The sequence below is a fragment of the Humulus lupulus genome, chromosome 1 (assembly GCF_963169125.1).
Source record: "Humulus lupulus chromosome 1, drHumLupu1.1, whole genome shotgun sequence".
NCBI classification, from domain to species: domain Eukaryota; kingdom Viridiplantae; phylum Streptophyta; class Magnoliopsida; order Rosales; family Cannabaceae; genus Humulus; species Humulus lupulus.
In genome coordinates this window covers 251,770,113-251,794,803 of record NC_084793.1, presented here as the reverse complement: position 1 = coordinate 251,794,803, position 24,691 = coordinate 251,770,113, and the positions used below count along the sequence as shown (strand labels likewise).

General features: G+C 40.6%; 1 protein-coding gene and 1 non-coding gene across 2 annotated transcripts; one reads left to right on the top strand and one right to left on the bottom strand.

Moving 5' to 3' along the window:
• Positions 1-2,505: 2,505 nt before the first annotated feature.
• Positions 2,506-3,519, bottom strand: LOC133832343 (uncharacterized). The gene has a single exon (XM_062262703.1). The coding sequence runs from the start codon at positions 3,517-3,519 to the stop codon at positions 2,506-2,508; it is 1,014 nt and encodes a 337-aa protein (XP_062118687.1).
• Positions 3,520-11,907: 8,388 nt separating this feature from the next.
• Positions 11,908-12,014, top strand: LOC133813157 (small nucleolar RNA R71). The gene has a single exon (XR_009884196.1). It is a non-coding gene; the product is annotated as a small nucleolar RNA R71 (small nucleolar RNA).
• Positions 12,015-24,691: the final 12,677 nt, after the last annotated feature.

Here is a 24,691-nt window from a genome sequence, read left to right as displayed (position 1 = left end):
TGACCATCGAGACTTTAGTTTTCTTGGAAACAGCTTCAGCCACGAGTTGAAAAGTAAAACTCGCTGTCCTTCTTCAAACACCCGATGCTGAATTCGCTTGTCATGCCATCTCTTAGTCTTTTCCTTGTACAACTTGGCATTTTCATAAGAAAACAGTCTCATTTCTTCAAGCTCATTCAGCTGCAACATTCGAGCTTCTCCAACAGCATGGAGATCAAAATTAAGCTTCTTGATGGCCCAAAATGCTCGATGTTCCAGCTCTACCGGTAGGTGACAAGCTTTCCCATAGACTAACTAGTACGGGGACATGCCTAGAGGTGTTTTAAAAGCTATATGGTAAGCCCAAAGAGAGTTGTCTAACCTTTGAGACCAATCCTTGCGACTAGGATTGACAACTTTTTCGAGAACACCTTTGATCTCTCGGTTAGAGAGCTCGGCTTGACTGTTGTTTTGAGGATGGTAGGCAGTAGCAATCTTGTTTTTCACACTGTATTTGGCCAACAAGGCTGCTACGATTTTATTCACAAAATGGGTGCCTTCGTCACTTATCAATGCTCGAGGGGTTCCAAAACGGGTAAACACTTATTTCTGAAGGAACTTCATAACCACCTTGGAGTCATTTATGGGACTTGCTACTGCTTCGACCCATTTCGAGACATAATCCACCGCTAGCAAAATGTATAGACTGCCAAAAGATGGTGGGAATGGTCCCATGAAGTCGATTCCCCAAACATCAAAGAGTTCCACCTCAAGAATGCAATTCAAAGGCAACTCATTCCTTGCTGAAATATTGCCAACTCTTTGGCAGCGATCACATCTCTTTGCAAAGTCATGAGCATCCTTGAAAATGGTAGGCCAATAGTACCCTGATTGGAAAACTTTAGCGGCTGCTCTTTGTCCACTGAAATGTCCACCATAGGGAGCTGAATGACAGTGTTCTAGAATGCTTGAAACTTCCTCTTCCGGCACACAACGCCGCATGATTCGATCCGCACACTGCCTGTACAAGTAAGGCTCATCCCAATAATAGAATCTCACATCATGGAAGAACTTTTTAAGTTGCTGCCTATTCAAATCAGGAGGGTGCATTCCACTCATCAAGTAGTTTACAAAATCAGCATACCAAGGGGTGGTATCTTGGGTTACAACCAGCAGCTGTTCGTCAGGAAAATTCTCTTGAATTTGCACTTCATCTTGCTTGTTACAGCCTGCTTCAAGCCGAGATAAGTGATCAGCCACTTGGTTCTCCGTTCCTCTTCTATCTCGAATTTCTAAGTCAAATTCTTGAAGAAGAAGAACCCAACGAATAAGTCTCTGTTTAGCATCCTTCTTGGAAATTAAATATTTGATGGCTAAATGATCAGTGTATACTATCACCTTTGTTCCCACAAGATAAGACCTGAATTTATCAAAAGCAAAGACCACGGCCAGCAGCTCTTTCTTGATGGTTGAGTAATGGATTTGAGCATCAATGAGTGTCTTACTTGCATAATAAATGGAGTAAAAAATCTTCTCTCTTCGCTGCCCAAGTACTGCACCAATAGAAAAATCACTAGCATCACACATTAATTCAAAGGGAAAAGACCAATCCAGAGCAACAATGATTGGTGCAGTAACTAGAGCTTTTTTCAAAGTCAAAAAGGCATTATGACACTCCTTGGTGAACTCAAAAGGTCGGTTTTGCTCCAACAATGAGCAAAGGGGTTTTGAGATCTTCGAAAAGTCCTTAATGAACCTTCTATAGAACCCCGCATGCCCCAAGAAACTTCTAATGCCTTTGACGGTGGTAGGTGGTAGTAATTTCTCAATCACTTCCAGCTTTGCCTTGTCCACTTCAATACCCTTATGAGAGACTTTATGACCCAAGACAATTCCTTCTTGAACCATGAAGTGACATTTCTCCCAATTGAGAACCAAGTTTGTTTCCTCACATCTTGCTAAGACTCGCTCCAAGTTAGCCAAACAATTGTCAAAAGACTCCCCAAATACCAAGAAGTCATCCATGAAGATTTCAAGAATGTTTTTCGCCATATCTGAAAAAATCGCCATCATACACCTTTGGAAAGTGGCGGGAGCATTCCATAATCCAAACGGCATCCTTCTAAAGGCAAAGGTGCCGTAGGGACAAGTGAATGTTGTCTTTTCTTGGTCTTCTGGAGCAATAGAGATTTGGTTATAACCTGAGTATCCATCAAGAAAACAATAAAACTCTTTTCCCGCCAACCGATCAAGCATTTGGTCAATAAATGGCGGCGGAAAATGGTCCTTCCGAGTGGCATTATTCAGCTTCCTATAGTCCATGCAAACTCGCCAACCAGTCACCGTTCTTATGGGAATCAATTCATTGTTGTCATTAGTCACCACTGTAATTCCTCCCTTTTTAGGGACACATTGAACCGGGCTGACCCATGAGCTGTCTGAAATCGGGTACACAATGCCATAATCGAGCCACTTGATCACTTCTTTTCGAACCACTTCCTTCATGATGGGATTCAACCTTCGCTGCTACTCAATAGAGTTACTACAGCCAGCTTCCAGCAGTATTTTGTGCATACAAAATGTCGGGCTAATGCCTTTTATGTCGGCCATAGTCCAGCCAATTGCCCTCTTATGCTTCTTCAACACCTCTAGCAATAAACTTTCAGCTCCAGCTCCCAACAACGCTAAAATAATCACAGGCAGCGTTTCATTATCCCCCAAATAGGCATATTTTAAGTGGCTTGGCAAAGGTTTCAACTCTAGCTTTGGTGGTTCTTGAATAGAAGGCTTTGGAGGTTTAAGATTCCCTTCCGACAGGTTTAGAGACTCAAAAGGCTTGCTGAATTTGATAGCTGGCTTGCTGGATTCTATCCATGTGACTTGGGACTCCTCCTCTTTGCTAAATTCTTCATCATCTTCAAAGATATTCACCCCCAATTCAGCCTTGCAGGTTTCCTTATGAAAAGTTTCAGCCACAAGTGACTCAATTACACTCAATCTAGAGCATTCTTCGATGTCATCCGGAAACTTCATGGCTTTAAAAACACTAAAGGTCACTTGTTGATCATTCAACCTCATGGTAAGTTCTCCATTTTGTACATCAATCAAAGTCCTCTCGGTAGCAAGAAATGGCCTCCCCAATATGATTGGTACATCTCTATCCGCTTCATAATCATCAGCCGGAAATATGAACTTGTCAACTTGCACTAGTACATCTTCAATTTTTCCTTCCGGATGAGCCATCGACCGGTCCACCAATTGCAAGGTAACTGTGGTTGGCCTAGCTTCTCCAATGCCCAATTTCTTGAAAATCGACATGGGCATTAGATTAATACTAGCACCTAAATCACATAAAGCTCTTTCCACATCTCTCCCACCAATGGAGCATGGAATTGTAAAGCTGCCCGGATCTTTTAATTTAGGAGGAATTTTACTTTTCAACATAGCACTACAGCCCTCTGTTAAAGCAACTGTTTCGAATTCACCAAGCCTCCTCTTTTTTGTCAAAATTTCTTTCAAAAACTTCACATAGTTGGGCATTTTCTCCAAAGCCTCCACCAAGGGAATGTTGATATGGAGCTACTTCAAAACATCCAGAAACTTCCTGAATTGGCCATCTTGCTGCTGTTTTTTGAATCGTTGAGGAAATGGCGGAGGTGGCTTGTGTAAAGTCTTTTCTGCAGTATAATGTTGATCTGATGTTGTATCAACTGGGGAGAATTCAGCAGCTGCACTTGCTGGATTTTTACTCGTTTCCCCCTTGGTTTGGATTGAAGTGGGCTCCTTGCTGCCCTTTGTTTTCTCCTCATTCACTTCCAGATTTTTCCCACTGCGTAGAGCGATTGCCTTGCATTGTTCTTTGCCATCCCTCCTTGGATTCTCAGTATCACTAGGCAGGGAACCTTGGGGCCTATTTTTCAAATCATTCGCCAAATGCCCCAATTGAATTTCAAGATTCCGGAGAGAGGCTGCTTGACTCTGAATTACAGCATCATTCTTAGCCATATAATCTCTCATTAAACTCTCCAAAGAACTTGATTGAGAGCCTTGAGGTTGGTGAGGTTGTTGAGCTCTTGGTTGTTGAGGAAACCCCGATGGAAATGACTGTTTTCCTTGTGCTAGTGCTCCACTTGAACTTGCTCCTTGACCCCCCCCCCCCCCATGACAGGTTTGGATGATGTCTCCATGCTGGATTGTAAGAGTTTGAATATGGGTTGTTGTTGCGGTTGAAATTTTGATTACCCACATAGCAAACCGAGGCTGGATTTGAAGGGCAATTCTCAAAAGTATGTCTGTAACGCCCTACTACCTTAGAGCCGTTACAACTTGGTATCAGAGCGAGCCAAGGTTTATTGGTTCTAGAGATTGACCGAACATGTACGGACGTTGCCATTGAAAAGCTCGACTCAGGGTTGATTGGTATGGTTGAATAATATATATCTGAATATGTGTTTGAATGCCTTGTGTGCCTGCTTAGGTCATTATGAGCATGATGAATGACATGACATATGCATGATGCCAGGGCAAGGCCCATTGTGTGCTGTATGATATCTGTATGTTATTTGGATTGTTGATCTTGGTCGTTGTTGAATTTGAGAGGTGGAATTGGACCTTGTTATCATGCCTGATGAGCGGTGTCACTGATTGCAGGCATTTAGTTGTAATGCCTCGCCAATCATCGAGACTCCGTGGCATTCGGGCCGAGGATGACAACCAGGGTCAGGACCCTCCACCTGCTCCTCAGAACTGGCAGCAGATTTTAGCCGAAATGGAGGCTAGATTGAAGAAAACTGAGGAAGAGCTTAGTCAGTTGAGGCAACCAGCTCCTCCACCAGTCACCGGGCTACCACTACAGCCGAGTGTAGCACCAGCTCCGGTTCAGCCTGTGGTTGAGAACAGGTTGGAACCTCTGTATGAAAGATTCAGAAAACAGCAACCTCCTACCTTTGAGGGCGGAACAGACCCACTGCAGGCTGAGCAGTGGATGAATATGATGTCTGTAATCTTGGATTTCATGAGTGTTGAAGGAAAGGAAAGGGTTGATTGTGCCAGCTATATGCTTAGAAATGATGCACGAATATGGTGGGATGTAGTAAGGCAGCGAAGGGATACTGCAACTATGACTTGGGAAGAATTCAAGAGCATTTTTAATGAGAAGTACTACAGTGTAGCATTTCGAGCTGCAAAGGCTGATGAGTTTATCAACCTGACCCAGAGCAGGTTATCAGTCACCGAGTACGCCTTGATATTTGATAGATTGGTGAAGTTTGCGCCAGAGCTAGTGCCGACTGATGCGGCCAGGAGAGATAGGTTAATACGGGGATTGAATGTGATGATTTTCCATGATGTGAGTATTACATTGGCTCCAGAGACTACTTATGCACAAGTGGTGGATAAGGCTCTTACTGCTGAGAGGGCTGAGGATCAGATCTGGAAGGATAGCACTGCTAGGCGCGATACCAGGAGGGCAGTGCCTTCTTCTTCTGGGCCTAGTCGGGGCAGTGGCCCCAGTGAGCAGAAAAGAAGAGCACCAGACTCATTTGTTCCTTATGGTTCTGATAGGAGGGTTCGCGGTTCTGTTGGTGGCCGTCAGGGCGGAAATGACAGCTAGAGGAACTTTCCGATGCGTCCTCGATGTAGGCGACGGCATCAGGGAAAGTGCCGGACCAAGGCATGTTTTACTTGTGGGAGCACCAATCACTTGAAGAAAGACTGCACACAAGCCAGGAAAGAGGAGCCAAAGCAAGGAGACAGCCTCGCTCCTACTAGGGTTTTCACTTTGACTCAGACTGAGGCGGAGGCCAGTCCCTCAGTTGTGACAGGTCAGATTTTTAGCGCCGGTTCTTTGTATACTGCATTGATTGATTCGGGTGCTACTCACTCATTTGTATCTGCTAGGGTGATTGATCAGCTTTGTAGACCTAGTATTTTGTATGCTAGGGGTTTTCAAACTTTATTGCCAACAGGAGAACTGGTAGTCTCTAGGAGGTGGGTTAGAGCATTACCAGTAGTTATAGATGGTAAGAGAATTGTTTGTTGACCTGGTTGAACTAGATATGGACGATTTTGATATAATACTAGGAATGGATTGGTTAACACGGTATGGAGCAGCAATTGACTGTAAGCGACGAATGGTGACCTTTGAACCAGAAGGTGAGGCACCCTTTGTGTTTGTGGGAGCGGTGAATGGACCTCGGGTGCCTATGATCTCAGCACTTAAGGCTAGAGACCTGATGCAGGAGGGTTGCATAGGATTCCTAGTGAGTATTGTAGATTCCTCCAAGTTGGCGACAGAGGGACCGAATGAAACCAGAGTGGTCTGTGAGTTTCCAGACTTGTTTCCAGTAGATCTGCCAGGATTGCCGCCACAACGGGAGATTGAGTTCGTCTTAGAGTTTGTTCCGGGAGCTGAGCCAGTGTCCAAGGCACCCTACAGAATGGCTCCGGCGGAATTAAAGGAATTGAAGATTCAGTTGTAGGAACTACTGGATTTGGGGTTTGTCAGACCGAGTTTCTCGCCATGGGGTGCTCCAGTATTATTTGTTAAGAAAAAGGATGGATCGCTCAGGATGTGCATTGACTACAGGGAGTTGAATAAGTTGACCATCAAGAACAAGTATCCGTTGCCTAGGATCGACGATTTATTTGATCAGCTTCAAGGGAGTACAGTGTTTTCAAAGATTGATCTCCGATCAGGCTACTATCAGTTGAGGATCAAAGAAGAGGACGTACCAAAGACTGCTTTTCGGACACGGTATGGGCATTATGAATTTCTGGTTATGTCCTTTGGATTAACCAATGCCCCAGCAGCATTTATGGATTTGATGAACAGAATTTTCAAAGATTATCTGGATAAGTTTGTGATTGTATTTATTGATGATATCCTAGTGTACTCCCAGTCAGAGACAGAGCATGAGCATCATCTGTGCCTGGTGTTGCAGCGGCTGAGAGAGCATAAGCTATATGCTAAGTTTAGCAAATGCGAGTTCTGGTTCTCGCAAGTTTCATTTCTAGGCCATATTATCAGTAAGGATGGGTTACTAGTCGACCCAAGCAAGACGGAAGCAGTAAGAGATTGGCCTAGACCCAGCAGTGTTCCTGAAGTTAGAAGTTTCCTTGGACTAGCAGGTTACTACCGGCGGTTTGTAGAGGGGTTCTTCAGAATTGCTACTCCATTGACAGAATTGACAAGGAAGAAGACCAAGTATGTGTGGACAGATCGATGTGAGAATAGCTTTAAAGAGTTGAAGCGGCGGTTGATTACTGCACCAGTGCTGAGCCTGCCAACAGATGATGAGAAGTTTGTGGTCTACTGTGACGCTTCTAGACAGGGCCTGGGATGCGTGTTGATGCAGGCTGGGAAAGTGATAGCGTATGCATCGAGGCAATTAAAGGAGTATGAGCAGAGATATCCCACGCATGACCTGGAGTTAGCTGCAGTGGTATTCGCACTTAAGGTTTGGAGACACTATCTGTATGGTGAGAGATGCGAGATATACACTGATCACAAAAGTTTAAAGTATTTCTTTACCCAGAAGGACTTGAATATGCACCAGAGACGGTGACTAGAGCTAGTAAAGGATTACGATTGTGATATCCTGTACCATCCTGGGAAGGCTAATGTGGTGGCTGATGCATTGAGCCGGAGGGGCCCAGGACAGCTGTATAGTTCGAGGCAGATATCTGACAGACTAGCTGGAGAGATGACCAGGGCAGGTATAGAGTTAGTGGTTGGTAGGTTAGCCAGCATTACTCTTCAGTCAACTCTCCTCGAGAGGATTAAGGAAGCGCAAGGAGTGGATCCCCAGTTAGTTTAACGTAGAGAGAATGTCCTAACTGGAGCAACTAAGGACTTCTCTATTTCTGAGATGGGTTTATTGAAGTACAAAGGACAGATTTGTGTTCCGATTGATCCAGATATTCGGCGGGAGATTCTAGATGAGTCTCATACCACTCCCTACTCTTTGCACCCAGGTTCGACGAAGATGTACCATGACTTGAAAGTTTTGTATTGGTGGTCAGGCATGAAGAGGGATGTGGTGGACTATGTGGCTAGATGCTTAACCTATCAACAGATTAAGGCTGAACATCAGAGGCCAGCAGGATTATTACAGCCTCTAGGGATTCCCGAGTGGAAATGGGAAGATATTGCCATGGACTTTGTGGTTGGGTTGCCAAAGACCGTGGGTCAGCATGACTCGGTGTGGGTGATTGTGGACAGGTATACTAAGTCTGCCCACTTCTTACCTGTGAAGACAACTTATACTGTGGAGCAGTATGCAGAGCTTTATGTGAAGGAGATTGTTCGACTACATGGGGCTCCGAGGTCGATAGTATCCGACAGAGACCCCACTTTCACTTCCAAGATTTGGAAGAGCCTGCAGAAGGCAATGGGCACACAGCTTCGGTTTAGTACTGCTTATCATCCTCAGATGGATGGACAGTCTGAGAGGACAATCCAGATACTGGAGGACATGTTACGAGCTTGTGTGTTGGATTTTGGGGGATCTTGGAGTAGGTATCTCCCTCTGATTGAGTTCTCGTACAATAATAGTTATCAGGCGACTATCAGAGTGGCTCCGTATGAGATGCTGTATGGGAGAGAGTGCAGATCACCGATTCACTGGGATGAGGCGGGTGAGAGGAGGTATTTAGGTCCTGAGATGGTTCAGAGGACCAATGAGGCACTTGAGAAAATTAGAGCTCGCATGCTCGCCTCCCAGAGTCGCCAGAAGAGTTATTCCGATCAGAGACGCAGAAGCGTGGAATTTCAGGTCGGTGATCATGCATTCCTCAGGGTTTCACCCCTGAGAGGGGTAAAACGATTCGGCGCTCGGGGCAAGCTGGGTCCCAGGTTTGTTTGCCCCTTTGAGATTCTAGAACGAGTTGGGGAGGTGGCTTACAGGTTAGCAATGCCTCCAGCTCTATCAGGGGTTCATGACGTGTTTCATGTATCCATGCTTCGGAAGTATGTATCGGATACTACTCATGTGTTGAGCTTTGAGAACTTGGAGTTGGATCGGGATTTATCCTACGAAGAAAAGCCTGTTCAGATCCTTGATAGAAAGGACAAAGTCTTGAGGAGCAAGACCATCGCCTTGGTTAAAATTTTGTGGAGGAATAGCAAGGTGGAAGAGGCGACGTGGGAACTGGAGTCGGATATGCGGGAGCGGTATCCCAAGTTGTTCAGGTAAATTTCGAGGACAAAATTTTCATGAGGAGGGGATAGTTGTAATGACCCAAAATCGCTAATAAGGCTTAAGGGCCTTGATTAGTGTGCCTGGAGGACATAATGGGATTTTGTGTGTGACTTTAATGAGTTTAATGCATGATTATGATTTAATGCACGTTATATGACTATTTGATTATTTGAGACGCATGACTATGTGAATTAGTATGCATGTAGACCTGATTATCTTAGAAAGAGCATATTTGTAATTTGGCCATTTTTGGGCATGACTGTGTTGATATCTGTGATCTGTGACTCGAGACGATCCTAGAATGAGCGGGTTAGCGGAAAAGTCAAAGCGGGAAGCTATACCCGGCTTGGCTTAAGCCTGGGGAGTTAAATGAGAATTTGGAAAATATATTGAGGTTAATCTTGATGATGAGGAATGTATAATTGGTGATTAATCAGGTATTGGGTAGCGAGCGGGAATTATTAGGAACACTTGAGGAATTAGTGGGAATTTGGGTAATAGGACTAAAATGTCCCTACATGGGCAAAAGGTTTAGAATTATTAGGGAGGGCATTTTGGTCTTTAGGCTTGTTAGAGATAAGTTAAAGGGGGCTTTATACTTAGTGGAATTAGTAGAAAAAGAGTTAAGGCTGAAAAAGAAAGAAAGAAGGAAGAAAAAGGAAAAGAGAGAAAACAGAAGGGTTTTGTTCCAAAAGAATCGGTTTGTGGCTCTCCCACCATTTCCCTTCATTTTTCTTGGAGTTAAGCTCAATGGAGAGCTAGGGTAGGCTGAGCATCAAGGATCCTAAGCTAGACTTGAGGATTGGCAAGGGATTAGCAAGATCACATCAGAAATTTGAGGTAAGTTCTTGGAGATTTCAGTTTTAGGGTTTGACTGGTTAGAGCAGTGTATTTGAGCTAAATAGATGGGGATTTTTGGGAAATCAGGCCAAGATTGAGAAGGAGCAAGCTAAGGAGGTCTAGGGTTCAACTCAAGGTCGAAATTCCATCCGCGGTATGATTTCTAAGACCTTATCTTTGATGTTTGAATGAATTTCTGGTTTTAGGGTTCATTATGGTAGATCTTGAGTTTTGGGTTGCTTGAGCTTTGGGTATGAGTTCTTGGGATGCTTGGGAAGAGTGTGAGGTGTTGATAAGTTTGTTTTTGGGTTTGGAAAAGGTTTGGACAAGTTTGGGGTTGAAATGGTTGAATGAAAATCGCAGAAACGATTTTTGGGTGTGGTCTGGCTGCAACTAGCGCTACAGCGCTAGTTAGTGGGCGCTGTAGCGCTAGGCCCTGTTTCTGGGGGGTGTGGTTCTGCTTGTAGCGCTACAGCGCCCTCTTTAGTGCGCTGTAGCGCTGCACTGTTCACAGAAAGGGATTTTTGGGCTTTTGTTGAGGGATTTTGACCTAGGGTTCGGGGCTCGATTCCACCACTTTGTTTTAGGGATCTAGGACTTCCCGGGGGCTCGGGATTTGTCCCGAGGCTAGGTTTTGGACTTGAGGTTTGGTGATGACTTTGACTTATGGATTTTGTTTAGGTGACCGCTAGGGCTCGAGTAGGATCGTGCTCGAGGAGTCAGGTGATCAAGGCTATCGAATTGAAAGGTAAGAAAACCGTAACACCCGAGGACAGGGCATGGCCCTAAATTGTATTATGTGCGAATGTATAACCTTAAATAAATTATTATATGTTGGAATGATTATATCGAAATGTACTATATGTATGAATATAATGAAATGAACGGCTAAGGCCGAGAGCGGCGGAGGCCGAGAACGGCCTTGGGGCCAGAAGTAACACTTAGCACATGGAGTGTTTATAGCCAGGGTGGAACCCAATGGATACATGAGTTATCCTTATGGTAAGGACCGAGACCCCAGGCTTAGGTAAGGCCTCTGGGGTGGCATGGTCGTGCTTGTTCAGTCTGATGGTTTTCCTATTTATCAGTGGATTATATGTCAGCTATATTCTATGGATATGTTACATACTGTATGAGTTTTCTTGCTGGGCTTCGGCTCACGGGTGCTCTGTGTGGCAGGTAAAAGCAAGGAGTCAGTCAACCGGCCATGAGTATGGAGAGCGTGGGGGCGACGCGTACATGTTCGGCCTGCCCGACTGCTTTGGTTGGGGGCATTTTGCATATGGTTGTATTAACTTATTCTTTTGATAGTTAACCTGGTGTAAATCTATTTTTGAGTTGTAAATATTTTGTAAACCTTATTTTTGGGATCCCAGATGTTTGATACTTAATGTTTTCAATGAAACTAAACATTTTCAAAGAGTACAGCCTTAAACTCTGGTTTAGTCACGCTTTTGGTTTTAGAAACCTCGTAGAGTCTGTTAGTTGCACAATTTCCATTTTCAAACTCACTTAGTAACGGCTCTAAGGTAGTAGGGCGTTACAATGTCCGTCTCCATAATAAACACATGAGATTTCTGCACTTCGAATGGCAGCGGCTGGCTGTATGTTCCCTCCCAAACTCATCTTCTTTAGAATGCTGGTCATTGAGGCCATTTGAGCGGTTAGAGCGGTTAACGCATCAACTTCAAGAACTCCCGCCACCTTTCGACTTGTAGGGGCTCTAGTGGTTGACCATTGATAGTTATTTCTTGCAATCCTTTCCAAAATCTCGAATGCTTCATTGTAAGACTTGGAAAGAATGGCTCCATTGGCTGAAGCATCCAATACCATCCGAGAGGCTGCATTGAGACCATTGTAAAATGTCTCTATTTGTATGCAATGAGGGATACCATGGTGCAGACACTTTCTCAACAACTCCTTGAATCTTTCCCAAGCTTCACTAGTGGACTCATCTTCCAATTGCTGAAAAGACATAATCTCACTTCGAAACTTTGCATTTCTAGTGGGAGGGAAGTACTTCCTTAAGAATTTTTCAGCCAAGTCGTTCCAATTTGTCACCGAATCGGGAGGAAGGGTGTTGAGCCATGATCTAGCTCGATCCCTTAAAGAGAACGGGAACAACTTCAATCTTAGCGCCTCTTCACTTACTCCTTGTAGCTTGAAAGAATCACTCACCTCCAAAAATGAGCGAAGATGGAGATGAGGATCTTCCATTGGCAACCCACTAAATTGACCAACTGTTTGGAGCATTTGGAACATGACAGGTTTGAGCTCAAACTGAGGTGCTTGAATTTCGGGCCTCACAATGCCCGGATTTAGCTCGTTGAACATAGGGGCATCATATTCCCTTATTGCTTTGGCTCTATCATCCTCCAAGGCAATAGGATTAGCCATGTTATGTGCACCCCCTGCTTCTCCAACATTTTTAGCCATGTTGCAGCGGCTTTTAGCCTTTTGTACCTTTCTCCTTTGTCTAAAAGTGCGTTCAATTTCTGGGTGAATAGGAGCAAGTTCAAATTCTTCTTGTTCGTTCATGCACTAGATTAATCCTGAAAAACACACAGCCCAAACAAGCAGAATTAGAACCAAACAAACATAAATAAATTGCAAAATAGTTGATAATACACAATTTTAATTTCAATCCCCGGCAACGGCGCCAAAATCTTGTTGTGAAAATTAGTCTACGCAAGTGCACGCAATCGTCAACAAGTAATATAATGATAAATCGAGTATCGTCTCCATAGGGATTGCAAATTAAAGTAAATGTAAAACCAACTAATTAACAACTTGAAATAAAGAAAAATATGGGAATGATTGAGTAGTGAATCTAAAATTAAATAACTGTAAATAAAACATGCTTAAAATGTGACTACAATTACTGGAAAATTAATTGCAAGAAAAAGTGTTTATGGAATGATAGACTTGAATAGCTAAATCCCCCCTATGTTTTATCTGCCCAGTTGTTACAGCATTCGTTCAGCAAAGTTGCACAGAGTTAACAGAATTCTAGATATGCTCGTGAGGTTTTTCCAAAACTCACTGATTAAGTTCTACTACTTAATTGAATATATTCCTATATTTAATCAGGTTGCAGAAAAACAATTAAACATCAATTCTCAAGTTATGCAAGGTAGTAAAATATTCCTATCTTACTTACTAAGAATAACCCAAACATGGAAATTCTCTTGCATCATCCAAGTTGTATCTACTAGAACTAGCCTTTCCAGAACCAGATCTAGCTTAGCAAGTTGTTACTCACGGCCAATTAATAACAATAAAAAAAAACAGTAAGCTCACTTGAATGAACAAAGGCAAATTTAATAAAGTCATGCATCAAGATTAATTAATTCAAAGCATAGGGGTTCATAGCTATTCAAATCTCAAAAGGTTTAGCTCATGTTCAAACCAGTAATTACAATCCAAAACAGAGTTTGTTCATCCATGACTAATACTTCAGTTTCACAAAATATAGAATTAAGAGTATATATTACAGAAAAGGAAAAGATAGAAGAAAAAGAAGAAGTAGAATCAAAGTATGCTTTCGTCCTCCTCCTTCTTTTCTCGTGGATATCCTCTTATGGATACTTGGTTTTCTGTGTATATCCCTCTGCAATATTCCTTCTCTCCTTTTTTTTTCCAGCTGAGTTAATGTCCTTCTTTCTTACTCTATGCGGCTGTACTTGGTTGCTTCCCCTCTCTAGGGTACAATTTTCATTACCCTCAATTAGAAAACCCAACTTCTTTTTTTCTTTTGGCCGACTAGTCACAGTCTCTTCACTCCACATCAGCCAGCTGACATAATTTTAAGTGCCTGCCACATGGGCGCTGAATTGGATAAAATAAATTGTGCTGGCATCTTGTCCACGTCATCGATCAGTTCCCAGGAATGCTACAGCATTCTTTTTTATTCAGCAAACCAGAGGCAATTCCAGCTTTTGTGCTCACTTTGGCCTCGAACTCCTTTCTTTCTCTTGGCAATTCAAAATTCCTTTTCTAAACAACAAAACAGACAGAATTAATTACATAATTACATTTAAAACTAACAACTTAAAAGACTCCAAATTTAGCACACGAACTAGAAAAGAAAGATAAAAACTAACAAAATTAACAAACAACATCACAATCATTACTCTTTTCATGAAAAATCAAGTTTAAAGATCATAAAATTAACTCTATACCATAGAGTTATCACGGAGCTGGAAACAAGAACGTCGGAGCTCGAAACAAAAACACTGGAGCTATCCTCCAAAACAGGTAAGATCGAAAGGGTTTAGAAGCTTAATGAAAAGCTCAAGGAGGAAAAGACGACCACCTTCAAGGTCATGGAGGGTGAGAAGGCTCGTCTTTTGGAGTTTAAGGCCAAAAAAGATAGTGCCATTGACCTGGCCATGTACCAAATTTGGTCTATGAACCCTGACCTTGATACCAGCTTTCTCGCCAACAATGAGGTAGAATATTTAGAGAAATGGCAGGCTCAATTGGAGGAAGAAGTGGTTGCTATTGTAGCCAAGGAGGCTGCCAAGGCCACAGAAGAGATAGGCGAGGTGGACACCAGAGCCGCCAAGCCATGAAGTATTTTTCTTGGACTGTGACCCGTATAGTTTTTCTTTGCAAATATTTAAGGTCCTTGTGGCCAAGACAATTTATAGCTCGCATGGTTGAGCCATTTTATTTTCTTTCGATTATGTAATTATTATTCTAACAGTAGGTTTATCCTTTTAACATTATGTCTTGAATACTTTATGCACATTGTCAACTTATAATTTTTGCATTTATGCTTTATATTTTTTTATTCACACAAGTACATTTCAAGTTTATCTCAAATTTCCATATAATCATACATGGTTTATTCGTTTGCTCTTGGTTTGATCTCGTTTTTAGTCAAGGTCGAATTCTACTTACACCATGTATCTTCTCTTTGACAAAATCTTAATGGTGTGTAATGTTATTTATATAGTTATTTCTTACTTGGTAAACATTTCTCGTCCTCATACATGAGGATAGTTTAAAGGTTAAAATTGTATGTGTGTAAAATTTCCCAACTTAAAGATTTTGAAATGAATGTTGGTTATTCTAGGCTCGTATATAATCAGTCTCATGTTTGGTTTATAATCCACGAACTTGATCATTGTTTTTATTTTTGCTGTATTTTTTCGAGCTTATGGTATCATTTTATACCACTTATGCCCCCATTAAAATCCTATGATTGTGAAATCTTAGGTTATTGAGTATTGAGAGCAAGAAAAAAATTATAAAAAAAAAAATTAAATAAAGAGTATTTTATTGATAATACTGAAAATAATACAAGCTTGGTTACAAATAAATAAACATCCATCCAAAATTTATTAATAATATGGTCGTAGATGTTCACTATTCCAAGATCATAGAATCAATTCTCCAATTAGTCGAGCTAGTTTGTAGACTCCAAGTAGAATGTGGCCAAAAATACTATTTTGAGTACCAAGTCTCCCAATCCAAAGTGTATGTCTCAAACCTTCTTGTTAAAATACCTTGTGGCGAGTTTTTGATACGCGACATTCTTAAGTTGAACCTCATCTTATTTTTCTTCTATTAGGTCTAGGGATTCTTCGAGCTGTGATTGGTTCGAGTCTTGTGTATATGCCTCGCGTCTTAGTGTCGGAACTATTGGGAAAAAACTTATACAGGTTCTTTATTTATTTTCATGTAGATCTAATATTAAACAAATTAATATAAGATAACCTAGAACATGTTTCTAAAATTGAACTCAAAGAGAAGCAAAGATAAGAATACTTACAATATATGCAAAGGAATGAAAGAGTCATTCCATCAGTTTCTCTAACTCTTGTATCCTTTCTGTCGCAGAGTATTATCAAGAAACTGAACTATTCTTCTAATTTCTTCACAGTCTTCCAATGTATCCTTAGAATCACCTAGGCTAGAGTGGCAATTCTCAACACATGAGATAGATACATAGAGAAGAAGAGAAAATAACAAAGAGGCTTAGAAAAGGACTTGTGTTTAGAGAGAATCTAAAACTATCAAAAAACCAGTGATTAAACTTATCTATCGTATGTCCTGACTTCTCTCTAAGCACTCCTTTTATAGACTCAATTAGGCCATTTAATTTAATTAAAAAATAAATAAAATAATAGCCAATTTGAAGCCCTAGGTCGAAATTATCATGGGCTTTAGGCCCGTGAAATTTCCCATTTGATTATAAGCCCATTTGACTTAAAATCAAGGCCTGTATTATTTTATGATTGATTTAATTAATTAAATACTTTATCAAATTATTATTTATAATTTGAACCTTGATTTAAACTTATTTATTAATTTAGATACCAATTTATCTTAATTAATAAATCTGCCCTAATTTATCTTTTCTTCTAAAAAATACATAACTCTGTGAAACTATCCAAAATTGATCTGGTCAACTTTGATAATTCTAATTGATAATTAAATCAATCAATTGAGACTATCTAGATGATTTTATCCATGGTACAATGGGGACCATGGGCCTATGAAATCAAGCTCCAATAAGTTATCATAAATCTAACAAATAAATTTACTAACTTATCAATTCCTCGTGACTCCACTATAGACTCGGAATTGCACTCTTGAATTCATAGAACGCTCTATAACAAATATAGATACACTATTAATTATCCATTGTTACAACCATAATTTTCACTCAATCCTCTATAGACGGTCTACAATGAGATTGGACTAAAATACCGTTTTACCCCTCATTGTATTTTATCCTTAAAACACTTAGTTCCTTGTAAATGATATTTCAGTAAACTAATTACTGAAATTAGATCTCTATCATTTAACATCTTGAACCAAACTAAAAGGAAACCATCGTTTCACTTCTTCATCAGAAGCTATAGATGTTCATATCTATGATTAACACTCCCACTCAATTATACTACCAAGCTCCCAAGATGTAAGTATAGGCTAGTCCGTAGGGTAAGTTGGTAACGAGCAATTCAAAGAACTCAAATAATACAATTATTTATAATACTAACCACTCAAAATTGAGATTGAATTTACCTATGGTCAACTATATGATATGACTAGAATAGATAACAACGGTATGTTTACTTATCTTATCAATTGTCAATATCGATCCAGTCCGATGTAACAAATACATCTGATCTTATCTACTTTGCTAATGTTCTGGAAAAAACATAACACTACAATGTGTAAGTAGATCATATCGTAGATTGGCAAGTCAGTGTAAATCCTGTGCACTAACTAATCTTAGGACTAACTTATTTTGAACATATAATCATATTTATATTCCACTGTGATTACGTCACTATAAATACAATTAGCTATATGCTCGGGATTTAATAGAAGTTTATATTAAACAAATAATCATGAAAATAAAACATGTGAGCAAAGTGATTAACCAAGTCAAAAAATAATTTCTATTCTTTTATTGATAATAAATTGAGATTACAAAAAATTTGAGTTTTAATTAGGGCATAAAAACCCCAACGGGAACCTCGACCTCGATTGGAAACATGGACTCCCAGCCATAGGATAACAATAATGGTGTGTTTCCAGTTGAGGTTCGAGCTATCATTCGATAAGCTCATAACACTTGCGGTAATTCTTCAGACCATTTTCCTTTGGCCTGTTCGAGCCGTTTCTTTATCGAACTCCTTAGGGTCTTGTTTACGACTTCGACCTAGCCATTTTCTTGCAGATGGGATACTGAGGAGAAGCTTTTATTATCCCGTTCCTATCACAAAACTGAGTGAACAAATCACTATCAAATTGGGTTCCATTATCCAAAACTATCTTCCTTGGTATCTCATATTGGCATATTATATTTTTATCAATGAATTCAAGGACTTTTTTTGAAGTAATAGTGGCTAGAGGTTCAGCCTCGATCCATTTAGTGAAATAATCCACTGCCACTAATGCGTACGTAACTCCTCCTTTTCCTATGGCTAATGATCCTATGAGGTCTATGCCTCATATTGCGAATGGCCATGGAGAGCTCATCATGCTGAGCTCGGTTGGTGGAGCTTAACATACCGACATGAACTGTTGACATTTGTCGCAATGTTTTACTTATTCGAATGCTTCTGCTTTTAGTGTAGGCCACAAATATCCTATCCCAATGACCTTCTTGAAAGGGATATGCCCCCAACGTGATCTCCCCAAAACCCTTCATGAATTTCTTCAAGGATTCTTTTAGCCTTAGGCGGAGTTACACATCGCAACAGAGGCATAGAATACCCTCTTCGATACAGTTTCCCTTCCAGAATAGTATGTCTTGGAATTTTGTAAATCAACTTTCGAGCCTCGTTCCAATCTTTAAGAAGGATTCTGGTTTCGAGGTAGTCAATTATAGGAGTCATCCATGTAGGTTGCGAATCAATCATATCAAGTTCAGTCATGTCAAGCTCTATTATACTAGGTTATGGTAAAAACTCTACTAGGAACACATTGAGTGTGTCGGCTTCCTTGGTTGTTGCAAGTTGAGCCAAGGCATCTGGATTCAAATTTTGTTCTCTTGACACTTATTCGATTGTGTGGAATTCAAACTGTACGAATGTCTACTTAAATTTTTCCAAGTATGTCGCCATTTTGGTTCCCCGAGACTGATACTCTCCTAGTACTTGGTTGACCACAAGTTGCAAATCAATGTAGCAGTGTATGGCTTTGGCTTTTAGGTTGGAGGTTACTCGTATTCCTACTAGTAGGGCTTCATATCCAACCTCCTTGTTGGATGTCTCAAATCCAAATCTCAACGCTAAATGAAACCTATGTCCCAACGAGGCAATTAGTATAATACCTGCCCCCGATCCGTTCTCATTGGAGGACCCATCAACATAAATTCTCCACAACTCTCGTGCTGGGGTTGTGACTTTTTCATTGGATATCACCGTGCATTCTATTATGAAATCAGTCAGGGCCTAGCCCTTTATCATCATTCTCAAGTGATAAGTGATCTCGAATTGCCCGAGTTAATCTGCCCATTTCAATAGTCGACCGGATGACTTAGGTTTAGACAATATTTGTCTCAATGGCTAATCCGTTAGCACATGTATTGGGTGTGCCTGGAAATAAGGTCGCAGCATTTTAGACACATGCACTAGGCATAATTTGAGCTTTTCCATTAAAGGGTATTGTGACTCAGCCCCTAAAAGTTGTTTGCTGATATAGTAGACCAGTCTTTACACTTTTTTGTCCTCTTGAACTAATGTGGCACTATTTGCATGCTCGGTTGTGGCGAGGTATAAGAACAATACTTCTTCCAACACTTGTTTTGATAAGATTGGAGGCTCATAAAGGTGCTTCTTAAGGGCTTGAAAGGCCAGCTCGCACTCCTTGGTCCATTCGAACTTCTTGCCCCCTCTCAAAAGATTAAAGAAGGGTAGGCATTTATCGGTGGATTTCGAGATGAACCTATTTAAGGTCACCATTCGTCCAGTTAAACTCTGGACATCTTTATGCTATCGAGTTAAAGGCATATCTATTAAGGCCTTGATCTTATCTGCGTTTGTTTTGATGCCTCGAGTGTTCACTATGAATCTTTGAAACTTTCTCGACGATACCCCAAATGAGCATTTTTATGGGTTAAGTCTCATGTTAAATATTCAAAGTATAGTGAAACACTCCACGAGGTCGTCTACATGGTTATTATTGTGTTTGAATTTTATGAGCATATCATCCACATACACTTCCATGTTATTTCCAATCAGTTCAGTAAACATATAATTCACCAACCTCTGATACATTGCTCCTGCAGTTTTTAGCTCAAATGGCATCACATTGTAACAATATAGCCCACTATCTGTCATAAAGCTTGTGTGCTCTTGGTCAAGGGCATGCATTGCTAACTGGTTATATCCAGAGTAAGCATCCATGAATGACATGATGTCGTGACCTAACATTTCTTGTATGACCTAATCAATTTGAGGCAGCGGAAAGAAATCCTTCGGGCACACCTTATTTAGGTTGGAGTAATCAATGTAGGTTCGCCACTTACTGTTCGATTTCAGGACTAAAACTAGAATGGCAATCCAATATGGGTAAAAGGCATCTCTTATGAACTGAATTGTCTTTAATCTTTCAACCTCTTCTTTTAGGGCTTGCTTCATTTTGTCATCAAGGAGCCTTGTTTTTGTTACGTAGGGGGGAATATTTTGTCTATGTTTAGTGCATGGCTTATTATATTGGGATTAATTTCAATCATATATGAATGATACTATGCAAAAACATCTTAATTCCCCCTCAAGAAGCAGATTAACTGCTTTCTCGCTTCCTTGGTGAGGTTCTTCCCTATTTTCACCACCTTAGTGTTGTCTTTGTCACAAAGCTGAATGTCTTCAAGCTCCTCTATTGGGCCAAGATCAGCCCTATCTTCTTCCATTCTTAGGTCGATCTCATCTTTGACCTTGAAAATTCTCTCCCTTATTTCTTCGTTCACAACTAGTAAGAACTAGACTGTCCTTTTCCCCTCATGGAGATGTTATAGCACTCTTGGGCTGCTAATTGATCTTGTTGGAAAAACTCATTGCAGGATCTTTATTTATTTTCATGCAATTTACATATTATCAAACAAACATGCAAATTCCTAGAACATGCTCCTATGAAATTGATACAAATACAGAGTAAAGTAAAAACTTACATTACGCAGCGGAACTGGGACAACTCCATCCTTCAATCTCTCTAACCCTTGATTCCTTTCTGAAGTAGAGTATTATCAAGAGATTGAACAAGATCAGCAACACAGTCTTCCTCACCAAGCCTTTGATCAACCTAGAACTAGTGTGGGCTGATTCTCAACACATGAGATAGAGATCTTGAAGAGAAGAAGAAAAGAGAGTGGCCAAGAAAGGTTTAGAGTGTCTAGGTTTTCACTTACCCAAATCAACTGAGACTGACTTGCTTATGAAAACCCTAGATATCATATTTTTTATATAGGCAACTTAATGGGATTTATTTAAATTTAAATTAATTAAAAATAATAAACAAAAATAAAAGCCTTGGGCTGCCATAAATGAACTTGGGCCCAATCTCTTTGTTTTGAATTTAAATCCCAACTGGGCCTAAATTCAAAACCTTTTATTTATTTATTTATTTTTAATTAATTAATTAATTAAATCCCTATTCAAATTAACTAATTATAATTTGAAACTTGATTTAATATTATTTATTTATATTGATACTAATTTATCAATATTAATAAATTTACCCAAAGATTCTCTTTTATTCTCTAAATCTCATATCTCTGTAAATTTTCCAAAATTGACCTAGTCAACTTTAAAAATCTCAATTGATAATTAAATCAATTAATTGAGACATTCTAGATGATTTACTCAAAGGTGATGCGGGGACCATGGATCCATGAAATCAAGCTCCAACAAGTTACCGTGAATTTATTTACGAATAATTTCACTACCTTATTAATTCCTCGTGACTCCACTATAGACTCGGAATTGAACTCTTGAATTCATAGAACGTATTTTCAAAACCATAAATAAGTTATCCATTGTTAGAACCATTACAATCAGTCAATCCTCTATCGATGACTTACTAACGAGCTGGATGAAAATTACCGTTTTACCCCTCATCAGTATTTTATCCTTAACTCCCACTAAGTTCCTTATAAATGATATTTCCGTGAACTTAATCACAGAAATGAGATCTCAATCATTTAACCTTTTGAACAAAGCAATTAAGGAAATCATCTTTTCACTTCTCATACAGAAGTTATAGATTTTGTATCTATGAATAATACTCCCATTCAATTACACTAATAAATCTCCAAGATGTAAGTGTGTGCTAGACCGTAGGGTAAGCTGGTAACGAACAAGTCAAAAGATTTAAATAATATAATTAGCAGAATATTATCACTCAGAATTAAGATCGACTTAATATATGGTCAACATTGTGACATTGATTAGATTTTATAACAACGATACTTATTTATCAATCAATAATCAATATCGGTCCTAGTCCGATGTAACTAAATACATCCGATCTTATCTACTTGGTCGAAACCTTGGACAAGACATCGCACCCTGAATGTGTAAGTAGATCATATCGTAGATTGCCTAATCAGTGAAAATCCAATGCATTGATCTAATCTTAGGACTCGTTCTTTTGAACATATAATTACAACTATAATCCACTGTGACCTAGTCACTATAATTGTAACTATCCATATGTTCGGGATTTTATAAATGTTTGTATTAGTTCAATAATCATGTAATAAAACAAGCAAGCAACACAGTTGTCAAACTAAATGATTTCTACTACTTTTATTGATAATATGAAATCGAGCTACATGGCCGACATGGTTTTATAAGGGCATAAAACCCAATAGATCTCCCTTCAACATCCCGATTCCACTTGGTGTCGGGAATTTTAGTGCCTAGTGCCTTACTAACGTCGCTTCCCCAGCTCAATCAAGGCTGGTCTCCCGAGCAAGACATTAAAGGTCAATGGGGTGCCCACTGCTATGAACTCGAACATTTTAGTGATCGAGACTGGATACTCCCATAACGTTATTGGGAGTTTAATTGCCATCGTGCTAGCAATTCCTTCTCCAGAGAACCCATAAAAGGTTTTTGCACATGCTTTTAAGTCTCAAATAGACATGCCCATTTTCTCTAAAGTCGCCTTATAAAGGTTGTTCCCCGAGCTCCAATTATCAATCAGGACTCGGTGAGCTCTCTTGTTAGCGAGTTGGATCTTAATGACCAGTGGGTCATTGTGGGGAAATTGGACATGAAAGGCGTCCTCTTCTGTGAAAGTAGGTTGGTTTTTGACCCTTTGTTGTTTGGGAGCTCGAGGTTCTGGGACATAAGGAGATTCGTCTCCTATTTTCAACTCTCGAACATATCTTTTCTAAGTATTTTTGCTCGCTCCAGCTATATAGGGTCCCCCAACAATGGTTATCACATCTTCTCCATCGATTGAGAAAGGTCTATTATTCTCCCTCGCAGAAGGTACGGAAACTTGAGGTTGTTGCGCAGGCTGAGATGATGATGCCCTCTGGTTAGGCAGAGTTTGCACCTGGTTGTTGTTTCTGTTTCAGACATATTTTCGGAGGTAGCCTCTCGAGTTCAATTCCTCAATTTCGTCTTTTAATTGTCTGCATTCCTCAGTCATGTGATTGATGTCCCTGTGGAACCAACAATATTTATTTTGATCCCGTTTGGCGCGTTGGTTGCGCATTGTCTCAGGTTGCCTGAATGGAACTTGATTCTCACTCGCCACGTATATATTTTCCCAAGTTTCTATGAGCTCGGTATAGACTGTGTAAATGGAGATATATTTATCTCTGTTTTTCCATTTATTCTCGTCTGCCTCAAGGCTATTTCCTTCATTTTTCTTCCGCTTGGAAGAATTGTCACCAGAAGGTTGGGTCATGGATGGTGCTGCCGAGCTCGGGGCTAAGTTAATGTTCGTCGTTGTAGTTATTGGGGTCGGGGGTGCTAAATGTAGCGTCAACCTAGCCTCTTCTACATTGATAAACCTCTAGGCCTGAAGGGTGAACTCTATGATTGTTCGCACTGGCTTTCATTGTATGTCATCCCAGAGGGTGTTTCCTGGCAAGATCCCAGCTCGAACCGCCATTAGCTGGCTACTATCATCAACATTGCTAGGCCGCCTCGATGTTGAATATGGCCAGATACTTCTTGAGTGCCTCTCCTGGCTGATGCCAGATATTTTCCAAAGACGAAGCTTCGGGCTTGGTGCTTTTTGCACCCGAAAACTGATTTTTGAACTCCTTTTACTATTGTTCCCATGATGAGATTGAATGTCTTTAGAACTTGTCAAACCAACTTTTTGCAGCTCTCGCCAGTGTCATTGGGAAGAGCATGCATCAAAACTCGAGGCCAACATTACTTGCTCTCATCATAGTGTTGAATGTGCTCAAGTGCCTACCAGGATCGATGCACCCATCATATAGTGCCACATGGGGTATCTTAAACCTGTATGGGAAAGGTATGCTCGAGATATGAGGAGCAAAGGGCTCCAGCTCCTCATCTAAATCGTTGGCCTTTTCTTTATCATTTCCTTCTCGAAGGAGCCTGAACTAATCCTCGAGCTGATTTATCCTTTCCTGGACCAGATCTACCAAGGGCGGAGCCTGCACTATTGTGGGCTGGTTATTGTTCCAAGAAACTCTAGACCCTTGTAGTATTGCATTATAATTATTCCCATACACATGCTGTAAGGGCTCTCTTTGGGCATTTATATGTGCCCTTAAGTCTGGATTTTGTTGGTTGTACTGTCCTCGGCTCTGGTTCAGGTGGTCTCGAAGATCGGGACCATTGTTAGGATAATTCTCATAGTATCTTGGTTCGGTGTTATAGACATTCACAGACCTACTATAGTCTTGACTACCGACGAGAAAACTGACATCCTTTGTTGTTGTTGTTGTGGATAGTTTCGAGGTGGATTATCCACGCGTACTCTAATCCCAGTTGCTCGTGACCTTGACATGTAACTCCCAAGCGGTAGGGGTTGTCTCGTCCATCTATGCCCTTGGTTTTCCCCCATTGGGGCCTCATGATTACTCCTTTGCTTGGGCCCAGCTTGAGGGTTCCTGTCTCAACTTGCACTCCATGAACTTTGGGCAAGCCTATGAGGTACCCCTTCTGTAGGTCGAGGTCCACTTGGAGCCTGTGGCACATCTCGCGCTGGTGATG

What these genes read in the sequence shown, in the direction of transcription:
- LOC133832343 (XM_062262703.1), bottom strand. Translation starts at nt 3,519, where the DNA reads ATGCCCAACTATGTGAAGTTTTTGAAAGAAATTTTGACAAAAAAGAGG.